This window comes from Anopheles coluzzii, chromosome 3 (genome assembly GCF_943734685.1).
Source record: "Anopheles coluzzii chromosome 3, AcolN3, whole genome shotgun sequence".
Classification (NCBI taxonomy): Eukaryota; Metazoa; Arthropoda; class Insecta; order Diptera; family Culicidae; genus Anopheles; species Anopheles coluzzii.
The window spans coordinates 42,483,012-42,507,573 of record NC_064671.1 but is presented as its reverse complement, the minus strand read 5'-3'; the positions used below and the strand labels follow the sequence as shown (position 1 = coordinate 42,507,573).

Below are 24,562 nucleotides of genomic sequence, written 5' to 3'. Positions count from 1 at the left end.
TTTGCAATTTGTGGAAATGTTTGTCAAGCATAGTTTTGCATTTTCGATCCTATTTTAACACTTTTTGTTCTCTATTGCGCATATTTCTACATGTTTGTAGTGAATGCAATTCATCATACAACTTTAAAATGATTTGCATGTGGATAAACGGAAAACAACGGCCGTACTATGCAATTTCGATGTACGGTGTCGCTACTCCTCAATAGATGGCGCCACTGATTACAGGGTTATCTCGAAAAAATCCAAACATTCAAAAATCATTCAAAAACAAGCATTTTTTCATTCCAAAAAAGAAAGTTAACGTTCGTTTCTTTCTCAAATGCTGCAGCAACAACTATTTCCCATAGGTATAAGTTTATTTTCATCCAATCAATCATACAACCTCTATACTTTGCATTAAATTAATGCCCATTTTCCTACAAGCATGGGACGCTGCTCACTAGAATGATGAAGTACACTCACTTATTTTTCCTTTGCTGTAGTAACTCTATTTCTCTCTTCCTCACTCTCTCTCTCTTTCCCTTAATCTTTCACTGATTTATAACATATAAATTGATTAGCGTGATGCAGATTGGTAGTGGTAATAATAGTAGAGACCGGAGAAGTAGTTCCATATGAACCATACTTTCTTCGTGTAAAGAATTACATGCATTGTTCTGTTTGCCAAATTCGCTGATTGCCCAGTAGCAACGTATTAGATGCATGTGTGTACATGTAAATGTGTGTTGCAGAGGATAAATATATTAAATTAATGAAAATAAACGTTGAAATTGACAAGGAGTTTGATGTTAAACCGCAAACCTATTTTGGTATTTTGGCGATCGATAAATAGAATGGTTTATCGGTCAAAACTCTGCAATTATCAATGAGTAAGATAACACTATGCAAGAAACAACCATTGGTAAGGAGTTTATAGAGCAATGATGCCTGATTGTATGAAGATCTTTGCCTGATTGTAGTAACGTCTCCTTATGAGAATACTTATTAAAGCAAGTGAAATAAGGTAACAAAAAATGCATTCTGATTACGAACTACATACACACGCACACATGCACATATTGGCATCTAAAAATCTGCCACTGAAGGGTGAGATTTGTTTTGTTTATGGTTGGGCTTTAGTAATTAGCATCACAATAACACTTTCCTCACTGTTGTTTGCTTACATTTCTTGTTGGGAAAACAAAATCCACTAGTTCCATGCAAAGTATAGCTTGTATTACGATAGATTATGGGTGTTTCCCGTTTTCCCCCCACCCGGCCACAACGGACCGCTGTTTGAGTGGATGCAATACCCATCCCGCTGGCCAATCCGTGGTGCGTGAAAACGATGGTGCGGAGGATTGTGGTATCACCGAGCCAGGAGCCGTATTTTACTTTCATGGCCATATCTGTGGACCAGCAGAATAACACACATTTTTGCTTCCTCATTTTTGACGTATCCTTTTTTCTTTTTTGTCTTTTTGCGAGCGCTTGTGTTTTTTTGTTTTTGGTTGGTTTTCAATAAACTGTAAGTTCAAACATTTCAATTTTTCAATTTCTTATTCTATTCATAGAATCAAAACGCGGAGTTACTGTTTCCTCAAAACCTATACGTCTGTTCGGGATTGAGCTTGATAAAGCACTGCGCAACCGTATTTGGTGGTGTGTTGAAGGGATTATGGAATTAAATAAAGTGGGGCAAAGACAATGGAAAGAGCAAAGAGTGTCACATAATTCATTTGAAAAGATTTTCCTACACTCTTCAGGAAACCTATTAACGTTAATTTGTTAGATTAATAGCAGCGGTTTTGTAAGGGGCATCCCATTGCTCTTTTTATCGATCAATTCTAGAAGGACCAGTCCAATGATAGCCATCATTCAGAAGCAAAAGACAAATTATTCGATACCATGTTTAAATATCTCTACGAATTGTGTTCAAAATTGTTTATCATTATTCATGAAAAGAATAGTAAAGTTCAAATATTTTATAAAAAGAATACAAAAATGAGATAAAATATACAATAAACATCAGCCGCCGTGCTTGCAGCGTTGTTGAAATACGATATAATAAAAGTTTTATACAAAAAAAGTTAAAACAGCTAAGAAAATAAAAAAAAAGCTATCAATTCAACGTAAATTACAGACGATTTTACCATAATAGCAGCGAGGTATTAAATATTAAAAAAGAAAGGAAAAGAAATGCCTACGAAAAATTGATACTTAAAGTAGAAAGCAAAAAAACAAAAAAACAAATCCTCAAAGATGATGAAGAAAAATGTGTGTGTCACAAATCAAACCAATAGCCTGCATTCACAACGGTGCTTGTGAACACAGCAAAATGTCCTCCTCTGCGCGCGCGCGCGCGCCTGACTCTTGTGGCGCTGGTTCACGATTCGGGCGAGTTGTACGCCTTAAAACGGAAACCGAAAACGCGCGCGCGCGCTTGCACCCTAGCCAGTGTCTAGGCCAGTGTGTAGCGCACTCCGAATCCGGCAAGGACTAGTAAACGCGGTACTCGCAATTACTATTGAACCTAAAAATGAAAGAAAGAGTATTTTAGGCGTCATGTTGTCCGTTTTCTGGTCCGTTAACTGCTTACCCGCTTAAGGTTTGGTCATTATTTTGAGATACTCGAGCGAATTCCGCGCCGCGTACGATTGTGCCTCCTGAATTGAATTGCCACTACCATGGCACACGGCAACGGGCATGGTGGATAGTTGCACCAGACACTGGAATTTACCGTTGCCTGCCTTTTCTTCGATATCCACGTACGTGACCTCAAACCGTTGCTCCTTCGCTATGTCGGCCAGTAAGCGTATGAAGTCGATGCTTCTATCGCAAAGGCTTAAGTTCTAATCCCGCGTTTACCGAGAAAGAAAGAAAAAGATTTTATGTTAACGATTGCTTCTTGGTATTTGCTCGATGTTTGTTGCATCGATTAACGGGATTCAGGTCGGTCGAGATGGGAGTTGTGTTAGATTAGTAAGAAAGGGGGAAAACGTTCACACCTGCAGCTGCTGCAAAGTTTTGCCCGCACGGGACTTGAGCGCCTTGTGGAACTGGGACACCTTATGGCTCTGGCTGGTCGTGAGTGTTGGTATGCAAACATCCTTTAGGCCAGCATAGCGGCCGGCATAGCCAGTCTGGCGTAGCTAGAATACAGAACAAAACACCAACACCCGTGGATACAGTATCAATGGGGAGGTTAGAGTATAGATTAGGCGCGCGCGCCCCTGAGCGGTTTTATGCCGTATTCTAGTGTGAGCGTAAAGGGTACCTGCACCACACTCAAAACAACCACAACCCGCCCCATTCGCGCCGGAGCTATCGAAACGTAACAGTTCCGGGCTAATGCTTACCTCCTCATTGCCTTCCTCGTCCAGCAGCTGCATTATTTGGCTCGGTTCGAGCGGTTGGTCCTGCAGCCGCTGCCACATCCGCTGTGCTGCTTGCCGTTTGGCGATCTTTTTACTTTTGCCTTCCCCAACCTCACGGTAGTTCAGTACCACACAGGCGATAGTGAACTGGCGCTCGTGGGGTAATCCTTCCTCCGTTTCCGTCTCGTACGTTGGCGGTGGCAGTCGGCGGGCCATACACATTTCCTGCAGCCAGCCGATCGGATTGCCGGTCGGTTCCTCCTCTCCGTTGACGTTATTGTTGGTGTGCACATTTACGACTCTGCAAGAGTGAAATTGAGTGCTGTTAGGAACCCGTGACGGTGGAGACGAGTCGGTGATCAATTTGATCGCGCCTTACTCTGGCTTGTGGACGTTCATGTATACGGCGGGATGGTCGAGAAATATCGATCCCGTTAGCTTGTCTATCAACGCTTTTGCGGCGGCATGTTTCGCTTCCTTTTTCGATTTGCCCGTACCCATTGCTGCAAATGGAAAGAAGTGGGAAAGAGATTTAGGATTAAAATGAATAAAATGCCGTTTGATGCTCGATGCTTGAGTCATTACCATCCTTATCCTGGTACGAAACACGATACCGGAACGTCGGTTCGTGCACTGCTCCTTCCACCTGTATCAGATCGTACTGCGGTGTGATGCCACGACGGCTGAGCAGCTCCTGCAGCACCGAGATCGGCGTCTTCATGTTGTTCGTCGTCAGTTCCGACTTGAGCGCTTCCTCGATCGGCTGGGAGCTCTCCACCACTTTCGGTGCCTTTTTACCCCGCGAGGCCTTCTTCCCCTGGTGCGGATTGGGGTTCCCGGTTGGTGGGTCGTCCGACATGGCCATCGGCATCGGTTGGCCCAAATGCATATTGTGCTCCTCCATTGGCTGCGAAAAGGAAGAGAACCAGCACTAAAGTTTGCGTGCAACGACCAACACTTCATCCACACAAAATATCCATTCTTTTATGGGCATATCATAAATGGCAAAAATGTGCGTTTATGACACCTTTGCACACCGCCACCTGCCGGGTCGTCTCCACGGGCAAACAGTGGACAAGAAACGCACGGGACAAACCTTACCACGGGTGAAGATTCTAGCCAGATACGACTATTTCACTAAACTATACGACCGGCCGCACTCACTTTGATAGCAATAGGAGGATTCGAAGATGGTTTTAATTAAGAAAATGTACTTTTTCTTCCTTCCAATATGTGGCGAAAAATCGAAGCCGAATATTTTCCGGGTTTTACGCTTTTGACAGGCAGCTGTTGTGGTGGTGCCTAGTGGGGGGACGATTTGTGTAACTTCTTGTCGAGAAATGTCAATTGCACAGATGAGGCTGCGGTCTGTTGGAGTTTTGCTACACTTTATGAATAGATGAAACGCTATAAACTACTTTTCTAGCCCAATATTGCACATAAAAACATAAGTATTGCAAAATAAGCAAATACAATTTTATAACCCCTACGCTTTGCTCCAACCCAGAAGGAATAGATCCAGCATTGGGCTATGAAAATGTACTTTCGATACAATATACAACAACCTTGTTCCAAAAGCCCCACCTCACTGTGTACAGCTTGGGCAGTGGCGCACACTTGCCCACACACATACACGCACACACTTCCAAACAAACAGCTGACAGCTGTCAGCAGCGCAGTGCGTCGCAGTTGTCATTGTGGTGTGTGATTCGGTCCGCGTAGGAGGAAAGAATAAAACGGCAACTGGCGCTACGCTCGAACGCTTTTCCACATTCGCGGCCGCGTTTTCCAAAACCCCACAGTGCTGAAAAGATGCAGATCGTGTAAAGGTGCAGTCGTGCGTGTGTGTGTGTGGGCGCGAGAGGGTAGCAATCAACGCAACGCAGTGCTCAAATGGTTGCCCTTTTCGGAATAGCATCCACCAAGAAAACAGTGCAGATTATATAAGTTACGGCAGAGTGTGCGAAAAGCAAAAATAAAAAACCGCGGAAGCTTAGCGAAAGCTGGAATTGAAACAGGTAAAAACAAAAATTGTCGCCCAAGAAGCTGCGTGAAACGTTTCGTGGTGCCGTGAGTGCAGAGTGTGCCAAAATCGTGCACGCGCGTGTGTGTGTGTGGTCGAGGAAGAAGGGTTTTCCCTATACCCTAAGGGCAAGCAGGAGTGTGTGTGCGCACCCGTGTGTGTGCGAATTGGCGCGCCAGCAGTGTTGCTTTTCGGCGTAGTAGTTGGCGGTGCAGCACCAATGCCCGCAAGCAACGGGCCAGCATGCTGCGGGAACTAATTGCCTGGGTGTTAAACAACTACCTCGGGAAATATGTGGAAAATCTCAACACAGCCCAGCTGACCATTGCATTGCTGTCGGGTAAGTTCAAGTGGGTTTTGTTCCGCGGGCCCAACCAATCCAACGGCAACAACATCCCCCGACTGCATCATCCACCTTGGCGATGATGATGCCATCAGTTTCGATTTCTACGCCGTTGTCTACTACGACGTCTGGCTCGCGAACGGTCTTTTGTGAGTGTGGGCCCAGGGCAAAGGTTGCCAAGTGTCGTTGCTACACGCTTGACAGCACCAACGGCTGTTGTGGTAGTGTTTTTCTTCACGTCTCAAATTCAATCCCAACAGACGGTCCAAACTGATAGTAGGCCTTTTTTTGTTGTTGCCTTACTATCGCTTACGCACCGCAATTTCCTTTTCCTTCACGTGTACCGATGTTTGTTGTAATGTTCCGGTAGAGTTAATGTTCCACTGTGATGTGTGCGGAGTAAAGGAAATCGCTACTACGAACAACGTCGTCCACACGGCACCACACCATCGTCAGACGCCTTTCAACGGAGGAAAATGAAAACGGCCACCGAAATGGAGAAACACATACTGCAACCACTCCGTTGCCGTTGATGAGCCACACAAACCACCCCCATTGATGGTGAGGACTGCTTGCTTGCGATGGTCAGGGTTATGTAACAACCTTCCTCCATAAAAACCAGCGGCGGCTCCGCGTAATTGTTGCTGACCATAGTCCGCTGAATAATGAGAGAGAAGACCACCTCCGTCAATATGCGGCCCCTTTTGCTTCTGTGTGGTCAATGTTTTGATTGTATGCCGTTGGTAGAGTTGGACTGGGTTTCAACAAACAATTTAGACCCTCGGCGGAACGCGCTACCTGTTGCTTGTAACGGTGGTTCGTTCAGGTCGTTTAGGAATTCCATTCTAATGACAGCATTTTCTGTACAACTTATGCCATTCTGTTTCCCTGTACTCATCCGTATGCTTTGATGCGAACAGTTTTGGCTGATAAGATACAATATGTTAAACGAATTTCATTCCATGACGTGTGGTTTGTAAATCATTTTTTTATCTCGTACTTATCACATGCCGTTATCAATTTATATTATTTTGGGATCTAGTTTGGTTGTTTGTTTAATAGGGGTTGGGTATGGTGAATTTCCTTCTTGCCGCCGCCTAATGCCCAACGCTACATCCATATGTTGCGACGACCTGTAATTAGTCACGCCCCGTCTGATGACTCAGGTTTTGCTATTTGGTTTTGCTTTGAATTGGAAAAGGAATAGAAAGAGTTGTTAAAAAGAAGATTGAATTTTAGAAAGTCTACTTAAGTTGCAAGTTTATTTATCTAAAATCATTATCTCGTCTTCACCTATCTCACATATTCTGCTGAACTAGCTTTTTCGATTCATTTATATCCTATAAATCTATTTTCTATTATTATTATTCAATTCCCGGTTTCATGGTACAGTCGTCAACTCGTACGACTTAACAACATGTCCGTCATGGGTTCAAGCCCCAAATAGACCGCGCCGCCATACGTAGGACTGACTATCCTGCTATGGGGAGGTAATCCAAAAGTCATTGAAAGCCAACCCCATAAGTGGTACAGAGGCAGGCCTTGACCGACAACGGTTGTTGAGCCAAAAAGAAGAAGAAAATGATTATTCAAACATGGGTTAAAAATGCTCCTCATATTAGCAGATATGCAACAAATTGCTTTACATGTTTCCGTTTTGTATCTCACACCTGTTGAGCGTGAATGTTCTTGATGCCGATTACGCCTCATGGGGTCAAATGTGTCCCGCAAGACCATTTTATCGGGATTTACTTTAGTTCAAAGATAGTACAACGATTTTGACTTCACAGAAATTCATTGCATGTGACGATTATACTAGATCGATAAAATGAGACACTGTTTGAAAAATGTTCGCTTCGTTGAATTATTAAATTTAGATTTAATGTTGATATTGTGTGGCGGTTTCGTGGTGTAGTCGTCAACTCGAACGACTCAATATCATGTCCGCTATGGGGTCATGGGTTCAAGCCTCACATGGACCCGTCCTCCCCGTAGCAAGGACTTTTGACTATCTTATCCGGCTGAATTAAGTCTCGAAAGCCTGTATTAGGCCTCGGCATGTTCTCGTAGGACCTTACGCCAAATAGAAGAGAAGTTTAATTTTGATATCAATGAACAATGAAATTGACCGACATTTTTGCTCATACATCGTCCTGATTTCTGCTTAGCTTTTCGTGAATTCATTGTGAGGGCTTTAGCCAATAAACCAACTAATCAGCGTAGAATATATTGGCAAGTTCTTCAAATACTGCTTTAGTTGGGTCAATATTGTCATTGTGTTCTCAAAGAGCTTAATGAATGGTTTCATCAACTTTTATTGCGGATTTTTTCAAATATCTACGAGTTCACTTCATATAATGATCTTCTTGATTTAGTAACCGAAATGAATCGCTAGCAAACTCAAGAAAATAAAAGATATCTGTTGGAAAACTAACCCGCAGGAATTATTAATTTCTTCAATTTTCCTCTGTTTACCGAGCCAAGGGCGTCTTGATATTTAATTTAGTTTGAACATACCATAGGTCAGAAACACTGATTATTTATTGAATTTAGGGAACAATTAGATCTATCTAACTCATATGAAGCTCCCTTATTCCCTTACCCACAAGTCGTAACCACATTAATGCCCAATCGAATCTACTGAACATACTAAAACCAAAACTTGGTTAGCTTTCCAATGTCAATGACCCGTTAAACCCGCCTCATTGCTTCTCATGGAACCCGAATAGCCATTTATTTGATGTAATGAATAATAGGAGCAAATCTTCAATGTCACAAATTCGTAGCCTACAATGCTTCCACACATTCTTCCCCGATAGTTAAGAGGAATTCCTTATCTCTTGCCTCCAGGTCATGTTTATGACGCACAAAATAGGTAAAAAGACCGTTTTTTGTTAGATACACATTTGGTCTTTGCGTTTTGCAGTTATTCTTACTCCTCCCCTTGATTTGATAACTTCTGGAAGAGATAAAAAATGCAACGACTTCTAGGTACCTCCTAGGGTTGCTTTATACATTTCCATTCTGCTTGTTCCTCTTTTTATTTCAATGTTTACTAAAATTCGAATCTTTTGTTTTTGTTTACAGGCCAGGTGGAGTTGGAAAATCTCCCATTGCGCAAAGATGCCCTGCGACACTTTGGCCTACCGTTGCAGATCGTGAGCGGTACGATCGGCAAGGTGAAGCTAACCGTACCGGTGCGTGCGTTCCGTACCGCTTCCTGGTGTCTGTACATTGACAATGTGCAGGTCACCTGTGGCCCGATCGATCTCGAGCAGGACTGGAACGCGGAGGTGGAACAGCAAACCGAGCTCGATCTAAAGGTAGCGTCCCTCGATCGATTGGAAGCGAAATGGCGCGCCCAGCGCGAAACGCCCGTCACCGAGGGCAGCTACTACGCGTCGTCCTACTCCGGATGGCTCAACTACGGCACTACGCTGGTGACGAACATTATAGAAAACCTGCAGCTAACGGTAAACGGTATCCATGTGCGGTACGAGGATGGGCTAACGATCCCGCACCAGCACTTTGCCTGTGGCATCAAGATCGACTCGCTGTCGGCGCAAAGCTGCGACGCCAGCTGGACGCCGGGCAAGACGGCGAACTGGAGCACACAGCACCTCACCTTCAAGCTGGTCGAGCTGACCAACTTTTCCATGTACTGGGACCCGCGGGCGCAGCACGAGCCGGTGCACATGATCAGCCCGATCAGTGTGCGGGCACAGCTAAGGCGGGATCGTAGTGAAACCCCGCTCAGAACGCGCAGCCGACCGCGGTTGGTTTGTGATCTAATTTGGGACGAAATAAGAATAGCTCTTAGTGATGTAAGTAACTGGTTTGGTGGGTGGACATTTTCATTGCACAATTAACATATTTGCCCTCGCCCTTTTTGCAGATACAATACAATCAAATGATGCAGTGTGTCCGCGGGCTGGACGACATAGCACGCTACCGTAGGTTTAAATTGCAGCGCCCAACGGCATCGGTGGGCGAGTGTGCGCGCGACTGGTGGCGTTACGCCGTTCGCTGTCACGGGCTCTGCCGGCATCTTGGCACGGATCCGTACGTAATAGCGAAGGAAAACATGCAGTACATTCGCATCTACATGCGGCTCGTGGCCAACCCGAACGAAGTGCTGACGAGTGCTAACAAACAGTTTAAGGATCGGATCGAGCGGGACCGTACATTCGACGAGTTGCGGTTGCTGCGGGACGTCTGCATGATGCAAATGCCAAAGCTGGAGAAAACGACCGTCAGCTCGCCGACGACGGCCACGGCGGGCAAATCGCTGCTCGTGCACTACTTCCCCCAGTGGTGGTACAGCAAGAACAATAACAACAGCACAAACGCGGAGGGTTCTGAACAACAGCAAAGGACACCGCCCGGTACGGGCGAGGACGATGCAGTAATGATGGCCGGTACGGCAGATGAGCAACAGTTGGCACTGATGCCAAACGCGGATGGTTCCTCGTCGTATTGGGGCCAGCAGGACGCGGAGCTAAACCCGGTCAGTAGCTTCGAGGACGAAATTTTGGACGCTCTAGCCGGCTCCGTTGAGTCGAACTCGCTGCTAAAGCGTGATGCCGTGTTTGGGAAGTTTAATTTCATCCTGAAGCGCGGTACGCTCGACTTTTGCAGCTCGGTCGAGATGGCTCCCAAGCTGCAGTTTCTGTTCCAGGACCTGAAGATGGACGTGGAGTCGAGACCGCGTAGCGGTTCACATTACGTAGGCCTATCGCTCGGTTCGATACTGATCAAAGATCGGCTGACGCCCAATTCGCAGTTTCCCGATCTGGTGAAACCGCAGCAAAAAGATGAACTCAACGTGAAAGGATCCTCATCGCTCGGCTCGTCGACACCGCTCAGTGGAAGATCGTCCGGACGGCTCAGTACGACCTCGCTCCCAGCGGACGGCAGCCCGGCCGAGCCAATATTCCAACTACAGTACGAACGGAAACCGCTTTCGTACGATACCGACTATCGGTTAATGGTGAAGTCGGAATCGCTCGACATCGTGTACAATATGGACGCTGTGCGGTGGTTGGTGGATTTCCTGGCCAAACCGCACCAACAGTACGATGCCCGCCGGCGGCTGGAGGACATGAAGAACAAAACCAAGCAGGAGCTAATGAAGAACTGGAACTACATAATCGAGGGTCACCTGAGCGAGCGGAAAACGTGGACGCTGGAGTTTGACATATCGGCGCCGCAGATCATTTTTGTAGATAATTTTAGCGACCGCATCAACAGCACCATCGTGGTGGTGGATTTCGGTCGGCTGCAGCTAACCAACGGTGAGAATGGGTTCACGGCCAGCAGTGCGGATGTGGCGGTAGGTAGTGCAACAGCGTCCGGCAGAGCCCCGGGTGCCTCGAAGGCAACTGCGGGTGGGTTTTTCGGTGCCCAGCGTGATATCTCGCCCGATCTGCAGACGGAAAATGACGAAGAGGACGCATTTATGACACCGTGCTCAACGCCGCCCGGTTCGGAAGCTAGCACCACGAACTCACCCACGCTGGTGAGTGCATTTTCCGAAGCACCGGAACTGACCAGCGATCGCGCGACAACGGGCGGCATGGTAACGGCGGCCGCGATCAGTGACGCGCTGGATGAGTATCAGCTGTATCAGCGGCTGTACGATCGGTACCACCTGCAGCTGACCGACTTGCAGGTGCTGGTGTGCCATGCCAAAGAACGCTGGACAGCGGCCAGCCTGAAGAGCACCTCCAATCTGCACGTGCTCGATCGGTTTAGCATCGTGCTGCAGGTGGAGCGACGCGTGGTCTACACGAGCGATCCACAGTACCCGAGCTTAACGCTGTCCGGCACGCTGCCGAAGCTGAACGCGCACATTAACGAGTACAAGGTGTCGTCGATTTTGACGCTGGCGAACAAGCTGAGTAAAGCCGGACAAGCGGCCAATCAGAGCTGGAACCAGCAGGCAACTTCGCCGCCCCAACCGTGCCCTCCGGATGAGGTAGACCGTGGTGTGGAAGGCACGGCAAACTCGAAACAACCCCAGAACGAAGCCAGTACGATTGCACCGGGAGCGGCTTGCGAGGAGGATGCGAGCCGTGCGAGCTCTTCCTCGAGCGCGCTGGGCAAAGAATGCGGCACGAATATTGTTGTGTTTCAGTTTACGATCGACCAGATGTCGTTGGAGGTACAATCGCGCGGTCGCAGTGTGGCCGAGCTGCAGGTGTCGGGTGTAAAGGCTGGCTACAGCCAACGGCCGGAAGATATTAGCCTGACACTGTCCGTGCACGGGCTACTGCTGGTCGACGCGATGCAATCGTTTGGGCAGGATTTTGAGTTGCTAATTGCAAGCCACCGACACGTGGGGTAAGTTTTCTGGTGTAATGGAACCCTCTAATGGAGTAGCAATAGTTTAATGGGGTGTTAATTATTTTCCAGCATGGACAGCTTATCCGGCAGTCTTCGACAGAGTGAACCATGCTCCCCCTGCTCTCCGGCGTCACCAGATCCAAACATGGAGTATCGACGTCCTACCAGTCCGTTGACGATTTCGAAGGCGTTGAGCAACTTGCAAAGAGGTAAAGCGAGTGATTGGATGCATTTTTTGTTGCCTTTCAATCTTACAGCGCCATTATTATTGATTGAGTACTTATTTTCATTCAGTTTGCTTCCACACAATTGCAATTGTAAATAATTTGTAGCATTTTCATTTGTTGCCCGTATCATATCCTTCCCGTGTGGTCGTTGACACCTGCTCACGGGATATGCTTAAGGCAGGTTACATTAGATCGTTTTAGAATGTCTAAAATTAGACCGTGTTGAAGTTCCACATCGATTTCGCTTCCTCAATTTAATGCATGCACGCATCACTTACATTACTTTTCTTTTCTCGTTCGTTTTCTTTTCTTTTCTTCTCATGTGTTTCTCATTATTGGACCAACCCCGGATGCAAAAACAAAAAAAAATCCATTTTCGTGTGTTGCTGTTTGGTCGCTGTGGCCGCCGGCTGGTTTGTTATCGGTTTTTGTTACGATTTTGTTTATTTTCTATCGGTTTGTTTTGTTTGGCGCTCACCCAAAAAAAAAAAACAAAACAAAATACGAAACCCAACCCCCAACCCACATCCCCTGCCCTTGAACGATGCGTTTGCGTGCCTGTGTGCGTATGTGTGTGCGTGTATGTGTGAACGTTGTAAAACAGCCACTTCTCCCACATGGAATGCTGCCACGATGGGTGATCTAGATGCGCTCATCACGGTGGAGATTGTGTTCGTGACTGCGGAACGGCCGGAAGACAAGCTGCAGGTGGCAAACATACAGTTCAACAACTTGGACATTATTGGTAAGGGTTGATGTGCGCATGTTGCGATGGAAGAAGCAAAGTTAATGAAATTCTTTCTTTTTTTCAGCTAACCAAGAAACGATCGTAGAGCTGTTGGGCTTTATCAAGCGTGTCATTCCGGTACCGGTTCCTGCGCCACCTGACCAGTCCAGAGGAATGTGGAACGGTGACGGAGCTTACGGAGACGATACAGATAAAGCACATGCAAAACCGGCATCTACTCAACCATCACAAATGACACCATCCAGCACAGCTCGCCGACCGTCCGTTTCGTCATCCACCGATACTACGCCCGCTCCGGTGCGGCTAGAAATAACGTTCGATTTTCATCGCCTGAACGTGCTTGTGCTGCGGGCACTGATAAGGGACAACTATCTTGTCGGACGAAAGGTGGGCACGTTTACGATGTCGGAGGCAAAAATTCATGCCACCCTGGGCAGCGACATCACCGTCGAGGGATCGCTCGGCGGCCTGCAAGTGCTGGACCTAACGCCAGAAGGTGTAAACCATCAGCGTATACTTTCCGTCGGCAAAGATCCGCTGACGGACACGGCAGCGTCCGTACCGTCCGCCCGCTTCGATGCCGCCGATTCGGCTGGACCGGATCTGATGGCATCGCTGGCGCAGGAAGTGTACGGTACCGGGTTGGGGCCAAAACGGGCCGACCACCATCACGGTACGACGACGGTGGATGGGATGCACGAGGAAAGGCAAGCGCTATCGTTCTGCGTTTCGAAGGATTTGCACGCGTGCATCGATATCCGGGTGAAGATGGCCTCGGTGTGGTTCATTCACTGTGCCCGCTTTATGCAGGAGCTCAGCTGGTGCGCGACGGAGTTTAAGCACTATCTTAAAAATTTGGCTCGCTCCATCCGCGAGAAAGCTACCGACATGGCACTGGGGCTGGTGCAGTCGCGCTCCGATCTAACCGGCAGCCGGCCGGAAAGCATCTACGCCTCGCCGAGACGGGTGCGCCGTCAGCGTACCGTGTCGCTGTCCAGGACGCAGGATGTTCTGCTAAACTCAGACTACACACTAAAGGTGGACATTACACTGGACACGCCCGTGCTCATTCTTCCACGGAGCAGCAGCAGTCCGCAGGTGCTGGTTGCACATCTGGGACGCATCACGGTAAGCAACACGGACCAAACGTCCGGCGGAGCGTCGCCCAACTCCTCCCAAGAGCGCATCGTGGTGAACCTTTCCGCGAGTCCCCCGCCCAGTGGGCAGGAAGAGATGGGCGGAGGGTATCTGTTCAGTGGTGCCGATCGCACATCGGTCGACTGCAATCTCAGCGATCTGGACGGCATCTACGAACCGACGGATGGCGCGACCGAGGGTAACAACAACACCGCTAGCAGCAGGATACGCTTTGCAAAGGAAGATTCCACGGAGTTTATCGATAGTATAGCCGGCGATGGGATAGAACCGGGCGGTGCCAGGCGTCACAGTGTCACGGCATCCAGCCTGGATCGGTATAAGATCGATTTCCGCAACATAAATCTGTACTCGCTGGATACGACCAATCGGAAAGGGTTCCGGTTTGCCGGATTGCCCCGGGCGGAAGAGTTTTACTCGTGCAAAGAGAACGCCATCCCAATCATACACGATACGATCTTCAGCTTGGAGATATGCCGCGAGCAGGGAAGCGATCCAATTTGCGGCGACGAGGAAAGCGATGGCTTCCGGATAGTGGGATGCGTGGTGAAGCCGCTCCGGCTGTCGCTGAAGCGCCAGCAGTACGAGCAGCTGCTAGAGACAATCGACAATCTGTTCAAGATACCGAAGGACCTCGTCCGTCCGCCAAGCGAAGTACCGACGACGCTGGAAAAGGTGACCGAAATCGCCGAAGAGTCGCTTTCGTTCCACAGCTTCCCGATGCCATCGAAGGCGCGCCAGGGCCTGTTCTATCAGTCCAGCTTGGACGTGGAGCAACGGACGGCGGCAGGGAGTGGTGTGTCCGCTGCCATCAGCATTCGCGTACACTTCGAGCTGCCGGCGTTCATCATCCAGCTGAACGGGAACCGTAGCGAAGCGTTGGTGCAGATATCATTCCGCGATTTTTGCGTCGACTTTGACAAACGCAACCAGTACGAAACGCACGTGAAAATTTCACTCCGCTCCCTGCTGATGGAGGATCTGCTGCAGTCGGATACGGCGAAAAACCGCTACATGGTTGTGACGTCGGCCGAGCGCGACTCAAACGACCGGCTGAACGCATCCTCGTTCGCTTCGCACTCGTGTCCGAACCCAGTGGGGTTGCTGCTGGGAATGGGGGACGGGTTGCCCAACTCGTTGCCCACCAACCTGGAGGATAGGATGGGATTTTCTTTTCTTGCGACGAACAAATCACTCTGCCCGGACACACCGCCACCTTCGCCGTCGGTGCATCGACCGCAGGCGGGATCGCGCCTGCAACCGGAGGAAAATCTAGTCATCTACAGTTCGGTGCTGGTGGATCCATCCTGTCCCACGTTTGCCACCCAGTTCGGTTCGCTGCAGCAGTCCAGCCTGATCGATTTCAACAGTCTCGATCTGATCGTGTCGGTGGAGAGTTGGTTCGTGCTGTTGGACTTTTTCGGACTGCTGTCGGATGATGCGGAAGGTGGATCTTGCTCGGACAAGTCGCCGGAACCGTCGCAATACTCCGAAAGACGGTCGGATGGAGCCCACCGAAAAAAGGGTACAGCTGGTGAGACCACCGATACGCCGAATCAATCGAAATCAGGACAGCAGCAAACCATTGCCGGACAGTCAAAGCTCGAGATATCGGTACGATCGTTAAGCTTGGTGTTGGCAAAACCGACGAGTGAAATAGCGAAAGCGAACGTGTCGAACGCGCAGCTCACGATCTCGAAACGTGGCCAAGCGAAACAGGTCGAGGGTAGCCTCGGGTCGATAACGCTGAGCGACCTGACGCCGTACGGCACACTGTATAGGGAAAAGTTCATGACGACCGGCAGCGAAGCGCTCAGCTTTAAGTACGTGCGTGATGCGGCCAAGGGCACCGTCAGGGGTCTGCAGAAGGATGCACAGCTAACGATCACGATGTCGTCGGTACGGTACACGCACACGAAACGGTTTATCGCCGAGATACAGCTGTTCTTCAAGGAGTTTTCCCATCTACAAACGGTAAGCAATTGCTCTGTGAATTTTTGTGATTTGATTTTCGTGCTAATTGTGATTTTAATTCCCTTTCTCTCCTTTTTTGTAGCCTATGATGCGGAAGATCAAACCGTCTGACGTTCGTGCGTACCACAATCAACGTCCGACCCAGCTCGGATTGGCGATCAATGCGGGAGCACCAATCATTTTGCTACCGATGAGCTACAACAGCGATCAAGTGATCGTGGCCGATCTGGGTGAGTTTACGCTAACGAATGAGTTCCGGCTGAGCGCTCTTGACCGGGAAGTGCTCGACGTGATGCACGTGAACCTGTTCCACACGGACATCTTTGCCGCCCGCATGGAGGCGGAACCGGAGGAACGGTTCATTACAATCCCGTCACAATCCACGTCCGGCGTCGGAGGGATCGACATGAAGGGATACAGGCTGGTAAAGAAGGGACCAAGTTTACTAAAAGAGAAGTGTCACCTTAAGCTAGAGGTGGAAAGGAATCTCGATTCGCTTACCAGCCATTTCGGTGAGTTATTTGGTTGTTTGGTGCGTTGTGCATATTGTAACTATTTTTTTCGATTTCTTCAGTTCCAGACATTACGGTGCACGGAAAACTGACGAAGCTGGATGCCCTGCTCGATCTGCAGCAGTACCGGCTGATACGGGGCTTCCTGTCGCACAATCTCGGCGAGCCGATCGACGAACTGTATCTGCGCGCCTTCTCCATCCCGAACAGCACGCTCAGCCTAAACGCAGTCGATGCACAGGATGTGCCGGAGGAGGTGTGGAAGAATCTGTCCATCAATCTCGAACTGCTTGACGTGTCCGTACGGTTGGTGCAAACCATCGACGACGATTACTGCGGCACTATGGAACCGCTCGCCTGCGTAAACTTTATCAAATCCAAGCTGCTGGTCGACTGCTTTAGCGACGGTGCGCAAGACATTGATCTAGTGTCGCAACAGATCCAGCTAATCGATACACGATTCCTGCCCTCGGAGCGCCAGTGTCCGGTAAAAACGGGCCCGGGACTGTCGCGCACGGGCAGCACCGAAGTGTTGAACGTGTTCCCGAACATTCTACAGCCGATCCGGAGCGAACCGGGCGCGGAGCTGGTGCAGGCGGAAATACACAGCCGGCGGCGCAAGGACTTGACCAAATTTACCATCCTGCTGAACAATATGCGCCTGATGGCCATTCTGGATTGGTTGGAGAATGCGCGTGACTTTATACTGCAGCAGGAGGACCCGCCACCACCGCAGCCGCTGCTGGTGGACGGGCTCGACAGTGGAACGGGTGGAACGCTGCAATGGGCCGACAGGTCGATCGATGCCGGGCTGCGAAGCGCCGTACAGAGGGTACCGACACCGGTCGAGGACAATCGTATGGAGCTGAAGCTTAACATAACGGACTCAGAGCTGGTGTTTGTGGAGAAAACGGACCAGCACGACACGAATGCGGTCATACTGAAGGTAAGTGTAGCTTTAGCGGCGTTGTGTTACATTGTTTCTTTATGCTAATTCTTGTATTGGCAGAGTACAACGGTTGTGTCGTACCGCCCGTTCGAGGTGAACAAAACGCTGTCAATCAATCTGAACAATCTGGAGGTGTTTTCGTGCATACTGGGTGCCGAAGAACGTACGGCCCTGTCCATCATCGATCCAGTCACGATCAACATGGACGTGAAGAAGGGTGTACTAGAGGTAAGCATAAAACTACAACAAACAATATAATTATATTAATGTGTTTTTTACGCTCATTTTGACGCTCTTCCAACGTTAGATTCAAATGCAGAAACAGCTGTGCATTCGCTTATCCTATCACGATGTGCGCATGTTCCGGCAGATGCTGGAATCGTTGCCGAAGCAGACGAAAAACGCGCGCGATCATAAACAGCAGCAGGAGCGTAGAACAAGCGAAGGTCACTGGAAGGGCGGAAGTATCGACTCGGCCGGTGGCAGCGTACCGTCAGCGGCCAACTCTAGGGCAGTGGAAAAGTTAATCCACCTGGGATTTCGAAAGGAGGACTGCTTGCTTGCTCTCGAGCGTTGCAGCCACCAGCTGGACGAGGCGGCCCTGTGGTTAACGCAAAACAAAGAACCCCGTCGCCACAACGAACGTGGCCTTATGCACAGCAGCAGCGTTGGAAGCACGGGCAGCACGGGTGGGGCGGGAGCGGGCAAGGGTGACAACACGGCCGGTGCACTCAAAATCATTGCCATCGAGATGAAATCGCCCTGCATTTCGATCTGCGTCATCGACGATTGCCGTGATGCGGATGTACCGCTGGTGGAGCTTTCGCTTAGCAAGCTCGATCTGCGGCAGGAGCTTGGACCAGTGCACGGTTCGGCCGCTCACCTGCCGGACGCACCTTCGTCCGCGGATCCAACCGTCGCGGTTGCGGTGGATGCTCTGGCGGCAACGTTCTCCGGCTACAATGCAGGCCGCATGGCGGGCGTGTTCGCGGTGGATTACTACAATCGAGTCCTGAGCGGCTGGGAACCGATGATTGAATCGTGGAAGCTGGAAGCGAAATGGGGCTACAGTTTGGCGATCGATACCGAGTCGCCGATCGGTACGGGGGGCAATCGGTTGAACATGCGCGTGGAAAGCAACGACACGCTGCGGCTGAACATTACCAGCACGTTGATTGAACTGTTCGCGCTCGTGAAGGACAACTGGATGCAGGATTATTACGTCGATTCGGACGGTGCGAATGGGAAAACGAACGGGGCCAATGCAATCACCAACTCGTCCACCATTGCCAGCTACCGGCAGCGGGCTCCGTTCATACCGTTCGCGATCAAAAACGATACGGGCGTACGGTTATGGTACACGACGTTGATTTCTTCCGAGCTTATCTCATCTACGCGTGGACGTGGCGGTATCGTCGGTTCGTTACCGAACGTGCCGCCGGAAGCGAACTGGACGCTGGTGGAGCCGGGCGGCGTAGCTACATTCTCGTACGGTACGCGCAATAAGGCGCGCCATCGCGACAGCCACAAGATGAACCTGCACCAGATAGCCGTGCGGGTGGAGGGTTGGCAGGAGGTCGGGCCCGTGTCGGTGGATCGCGTGGGAACCTACTTCCGGCATGCGCGGCCCGACATGTGCAGCGCTGCGGTCGCCGACTACTCGCAAATGCCCCGTGCCCGGATAGTGTTTGGCGTGACGATGGAAGGTTCGGCCCAGAAGCTGATCACCGTCCGGTCGGCATTGAAGCTCATCAACAAGCTAGACCTGCCGGTGCTGGTCAAGATGGAGCACCTGTTCGGCCATCTGAACATACGCCACTGGCCCGAAACCAAGACGGCCATTCTGCACTCGAACGAGCTGCTGCACGTGCCGCTGACGCACGTGCACGCCGTGCTGTACTTCCGGCCACTGCTCGGAGCCGCCCTGGATGACGCGATGAACATGCTGACGTCTTCCGCCCCTTCCCCCGTGCCTGGATCGCAGGCTAGCAGTTCGAGTGAAGGTTGGACGCTGCTGCAGCGCTTCGACATTCCAAAGTCGCTCGCGCACGGTGGCTTCCAGTTTACGGACCGTGGCATCCAGTGGGCCGACGCGATCGAGCCGGGCGAGATTTATCAGGAGCTGCGCAGCTGTCGGGGCCCGCGCGACAAAACATGCAAAATGCTGCTGGCCATACGCAAGGAGCCGTACCCGAGCAAGGACGTGATACATCTGCCCGGGCACGTGATTACGATTTTCCCACCGATGCGCATCCACAATCTGTTGCCGTGCGAACTACTGTACCGGCTGCCGTCTGGCAGCCAGGGGCGCATTTCCTCCTCCGACACGGCCCGCATTACCGAGGTGGACATTGAGCAGCCGATTGCACTGTCGCTGACGCTGGACAGCTACCCGAACGCGGGACAGATCACCATCCCGGCCGGAACGTACGGTTCGACCACGCTCGACGTGCGGCTGTTTGATATGGGCGGCCGGATGCTGAAACTGTCCGCCACGATCGTGGTGGTGCGCGGACGCGGCGTGCAGATATCGATCGGCGCACCGTACTGGCTGGTGAACCGGACCGGTCTGCCGCTAGTGTTCCGGCAGGACGATCTCGACACGGAGTGTGCGGGGCAGTTTAGCGAAAACGAGGAGGCGCGCATGATCACCCCGTTCATGTTTGCGTTCAGCGATCCGGGCTGCTCGGGCAGTGTGACGATGCGGCTGGGCCGTCGGTTCGGCGGCAGCCCGAACTGGTGCCAACCGTTCAAGCTGGAGCAGGGCACCCAGCACCGGCAGCTGCGCGGCCCGTCGGAAACGTTCATCATCGGTATCGAGGTGCGGCGAGCGCGGGGCAAATACGGGCAAACCTCGATCGTAACCTTTTCGCCCCGCTACCAGCTGTACAATCGAAGCAGCTACACGCTGCAGGTGCTGCAGAAATGTCTCGTAGACACGACGACCGTGTACGATCCCACGATGGTGGCTCGCTCATCCTCCACCTCATCGTCGTCGTCGTCGTCGGCGGCATGCATTGAGGCCGTACCCGGCTGTCACATTCCATTCCACTGGCCGCGGTTGGAGCGCGAGCACGAACTGTGCGTCCGGCTGCCCGAGGTGCCGGAGTGTCTCTGGTCGGGCGGCATACCCATCACCAGTACCGGGCTCAGCCTGTACATAAACATCCGCAACATGAACGGAGCGATGCATTTCCTGCGCCTCGAAACGATCCTGCACGGCGCGACGTACTTCATGATCTTTAGCGATGCGCAAGCCTTACCGCCCCCGATCCGGCTGGACAACTACTCGCACGTGCCGATCACGTTCGCGCAGGCCGACATGAAGGCGACCTTCAAGACGGTCGTCCGCCCGCAGTGCTCGATCGCGTACGTGCTGGACGAACCGACGGGAGCGCCCTACCTGCAGCTGGAAGCGCCCGGCGGAGACTACTCCAACTGTCGGCTGGACGGGTTCGAACCGTTCCGGCTGATGTACGAAAACTTCATCTACATCGCCTTCAGCCAGACGTTCGAGACGGGCCTGCAGGAGGAGGAGGACGGCCGGTTCGAGGTGCGCTCGCAGCAGCTCGTACTCGGCGTGGTCGATGGGCGGGTGCTGCTCGTGCGCAAACAGGCCGGCGATCGGTCGCAGCTGTGGCGCATGAACAATGAGAAGCAGCTCGAGCACGAAGGCACATCGCCACCGAGCGAACCGGGCCGCAAGCAGCCCCGGTACGTGCTGGATCTCGAAAAGCCACCGCAGCCGATGCAATACATCGCGCTGGTAGTGCGACCGGCCAATAGGCAGCGCCGCTCAACCCAAACCTGGCACTTTACCGAGGACGGGCGGCTGATGTGCGAACATTCTAACATGTGCGTACAGGCGCGGGGAGGCTTTTTTGGCCTGCGGGCCGGCTCGGAAGCGGTGCTCGGGATGTGTGTGTCCGACACGAAGGTGCTCACCCAGTGCGGCGTGCCGTACGAGCAGGCGATCGAGCGGCAGAAGCTTCGACCCGGGTCCGGCTGCCTGTCCGTCTCGTACCGCATGGACGGTCCGATCAAATCCATCCAGATACGGGACGTGAAGGCGGGCGGGCGCGGTGAGCTGACGCTCGACTCGAGCTGGAAGCACGTTTCGCACATATTCAATAGCGGGCGCAGCGTTTCGTCGGACACGGGCGGTAATGGCAGCAACCAGTCCGGCAAGGACATCCAGGAGTACCACGTGCAGCTGAAGCTGCGCAAGGGCATTGGGCTGTCGCTCATCTCGAACCAGCCGTGCGAAGAGTTGGCTTACGTGACGCTGGAAAACATTCACATGGAGTGCATTCGCACGCCGGCAGTGAACTCGCTGGACTTTTCCGTCGGCGACATGCAGATCGACAATCAGCTGTTCGAGACGTCCTGCCCGATCATGCTGTACACGATCGGTGGTTCTGCTGGAGCCACCGACCAGCACGGCGGTGGATCCGGCGGAGGTGGGTCCTCGCTGCAGCTCAACGTGAAGCAGCTTCCCTCGCCCAACACGAACGCGGTCATATTCGAGCACTTTATCGTGAGCATCCGACCGGTGGCCGTCTACCTGGAGGAGCGGCTGTTTCTGCGGATGGTGAAATTCTTCGGCTTTGCCAAACCTACCGTCGATCCGACCACCCTGCCGGACGAGACAGACTATGAAGCGCAGAAGATTGTGTACAAGGTGCTGGACAGCAACGTGAAGCGCTACTACTTTGGCGATCTGCGCATCATACCGGCCCAGATTCGGCTCAGCTTCGTGACGGCCAGCAAGCTGACGGCCGAGTTTGCCGAGATCAAGCGCAATCTCGGGTTTACCTTCATCAAGTTCGAGGATGCGGTCATCAACTTTGAGCAGTTTGCGCACAAGTACCACTTCGAGACGATGGATGCGTACGTGAGCGCGATCAAGGCGCACTACAAGCAGGAGCTGAAATGGCAGGCCGCCTCGATACTGGGCAGCGTCGACTTTCTCGGCAATCCGCTCGGTTTTGCGAACGATCTGTCCGAGGGCTTCTCGGGCCTGCTGCTCGAAGGGTCGATCTCGTCGCTGGTAAAGAACGTCACGCACGGCATTTCCAACTCGACCGCCAAGCTTACGGAAACCATTTCCGACGGACTGGGCAAGGTCGTGTTTGACGACGAGCACGTGGAAACGCGCCAACGCATACTGGACGTGTCGGGCGGCAGTGGGAGCGGTACGACCGGTGACCATCTGGTGGCCGGTTTCCGTGGCTTCACCTTCGGGTTGCTGGGCGGCGTGACCAGCATCGTGAAGCACACCTACCAGGGTACGGCCAGTGATGGGCTGTCCGGGTTCATTACCGGGCTCGGCAAGGGGCTGGTCGGTACGGTGACCAAGCCTGTGATCGGTGTGCTAGATCTGGCCTCCGAGACGGCCAATGCTGTACGCGAACAGAGCAAGGGCTCGAACCGCATACTACCGGAGCGAAAGCGACCGCCACGCACGGTGACGGGCGCCCCGGGCGGTCTGTTGCCACCGTACTCGTACCTGCAGAGCACGGGCCAGCAGTACCTGTTCCTGATCAACAAGCGCAACTTTGCCGAACAGTTCATGGCGTACGAACCGTGCCTGCTAGACACGAAGGACTCGAAGATGCGCCTGCTAGTGTCGGCGGAAAATGTGTGGGGCTTTTCGAAGAACGACGAAACGACGATGATCGTGTTTAACTATCCGATGAGTGAGATCATCTCCTGCCAGCCGCTCACCGTGCAGCCCGCCGACCTGCCGTCCGGGGCCTCCCAAGGCTCAGGGGGCCGTTCCAGCGGCGGAGGTACCCGCAAACCGGTCACGTACATCGAGTTCTGTCTGTCGCTGCCGTCAAAGTCGTCGCTCACGCCGAGTGCGCCGGAAATGGTTAAAAGACCACGAGTGCGCTGCCAGAACGAGGAGATTGCGAAGAAGATTTGCTATCATGTAAGTGGATTTGCAGTTTGCATCGAGAATCGAGGGCGGAATTCATTGATCTAATGAACGTTGTTTCCCACCTGTCTATTCTAGGTAAATTTTGCAAAGTGTATCTACGACGAGCGGGAACAAACCCTCAACATCAACACTGTGATCGAATAGTGGCGCGCATATCGGGCACAACACACAACAACGCTGGCTACTCGTATGCTGCTGGCCGCTGTTTTACTTTGAGCTCCCAAAGCAATCCATAATCAAAACCACAACCAAATCTACTCTTTGCTTGCTTCGCCTTCATCTTCATCTCCTTCTGTTCTGTTGTTTGCAAGTATCTTGCACCAAAACCGCGAACCCTGTGTTATATCAACGTTGAAGAGGAGAGACTTGTTGAATTTATGTTGCACGTGTTTGTTTTTGCTAAGCAGATTTATCTAGGTAGGATTTTCATCCATATTCTTTCTTGCTCCCAATTAGACTGTGTAAAATTCCAACTAGGGTTGGGATTGCTTTTTCTGTTAACACATATACATCCAACTGAAACCGTGGAACTTTTGCTGTGCGCGTGTATAATTCCCAATAAGAAGTGTGTAGGTTCGTTTACCTTTTTTTAATTAAATTATAATTAAACGCAATTTTACCAACGCCGGCTGTTTCGGGCTTTATTTTTTACACTGGAAACGAGCGTTGTACGGAACGTGTGAAGGAAAATAAATTATTTTCGTTAATAAAACACTTCACCTGACATCACATCACACAGGCGTGGTGTGGGGCGTGTAAAAATGGATGAGTATAAAATAAAAAAGAAATCATAACTATTGAGAAAATAAAGCTAGTTTGTTCGTGTAGCTGCTCGACGCGTCCTCGGTAATTTTCAACAGACTATCCTTAAGGCCGGTTTTATGTTCTTTAACACGTAAATAAACAATCCGAACACCAGGATAAAAAGTACTTAAAACACTATATTACAATAACGATGTACAACGCAATAAAACTTTACATACAAA

The 24,562-nt window shown here is 51.1% G+C and overlaps 2 protein-coding genes across 7 annotated transcripts; one reads left to right on the top strand and one right to left on the bottom strand.

Annotated features, from left to right (window-relative positions):
* Positions 1 to 335: 335 nt before the first annotated feature.
* LOC120958558 (interferon-inducible double-stranded RNA-dependent protein kinase activator A homolog) lies at positions 336 to 6,875 on the bottom strand. 5 transcript variants are annotated; one of them, XM_040381445.2, is made up of 7 exons: positions 6,040 to 6,875; positions 3,942 to 4,263; positions 3,736 to 3,859; positions 3,339 to 3,657; positions 2,988 to 3,131; positions 2,579 to 2,831; positions 336 to 2,512 (listed from the first exon to the last, which is right to left on the bottom strand). In XM_040381445.2, exons 2-6 carry the CDS (start codon positions 4,258 to 4,260, stop codon positions 2,583 to 2,585), a joined length of 1,155 nt encoding a protein of 384 aa, XP_040237379.1. In that variant the 5' UTR covers positions 4,261 to 4,263; positions 6,040 to 6,875; the 3' UTR covers positions 336 to 2,512; positions 2,579 to 2,582. The 5 variants fall into 5 exon arrangements, with proteins under 5 accessions (XP_040237379.1, XP_040237377.1, XP_040237378.1 ...); XM_040381443.2 differs by lacking the exon at positions 6,040 to 6,875 and adding an exon at positions 4,453 to 4,767; XM_040381444.2 differs by lacking the exon at positions 6,040 to 6,875 and adding an exon at positions 4,521 to 4,767.
* On the top strand, positions 5,015 to 24,342 carry LOC120958556 (intermembrane lipid transfer protein Vps13D). 2 transcript variants are annotated; one of them, XM_040381441.2, is made up of 11 exons: positions 5,015 to 5,719; positions 8,810 to 9,546; positions 9,618 to 12,064; positions 12,137 to 12,276; positions 12,941 to 13,039; positions 13,107 to 16,171; positions 16,254 to 16,683; positions 16,746 to 17,629; positions 17,693 to 17,860; positions 17,940 to 23,567; positions 23,652 to 24,342. In XM_040381441.2, the coding sequence occupies exons 1-11, from the start codon at positions 5,623 to 5,625 to the stop codon at positions 23,718 to 23,720; spliced, it is 13,764 nt and encodes a 4,587-aa protein (XP_040237375.2). In that variant the 5' UTR covers positions 5,015 to 5,622; the 3' UTR covers positions 23,721 to 24,342. The 2 variants fall into 2 exon arrangements, with proteins under 2 accessions (XP_040237375.2, XP_040237374.2); XM_040381440.2 differs by having other exon boundaries at positions 12,899 to 13,039.
* The last annotated feature ends 220 nt before the right edge of the window (positions 24,343 to 24,562 follow it).

Excerpts from the sequence above, each read along its gene's own strand:
- LOC120958558 (XM_040381445.2), bottom strand. The coding sequence starts at position 4,260 with ATGGAGGAGCACAATATGCATTTGGGCCAACCGATGCCGATGGCCATG. Across the intron at positions 3,860-3,941 it reads TTCGTACCAGGATAAGGATG|CAATGGGTACGGGCAAATCG; the intron begins GTAATGACTCAA and ends TTCCATTTGCAG. Across the intron at positions 2,832-2,987 it reads AAACTTTGCAGCAGCTGCAG|AACTTAAGCCTTTGCGATAG; the intron begins GTGTGAACGTTT and ends ACGCGGGATTAG.
- LOC120958556 (XM_040381440.2), top strand. The coding sequence starts at position 5,623 with ATGCTGCGGGAACTAATTGCCTGGGTGTTAAACAACTACCTCGGGAAA. Across the intron at positions 12,065-12,136 it reads GCAAGCCACCGACACGTGGG|CATGGACAGCTTATCCGGCA; the intron begins GTAAGTTTTCTG and ends ATTATTTTCCAG. Across the intron at positions 17,861-17,939 it reads TGAAGAAGGGTGTACTAGAG|ATTCAAATGCAGAAACAGCT; the intron begins GTAAGCATAAAA and ends TTCCAACGTTAG.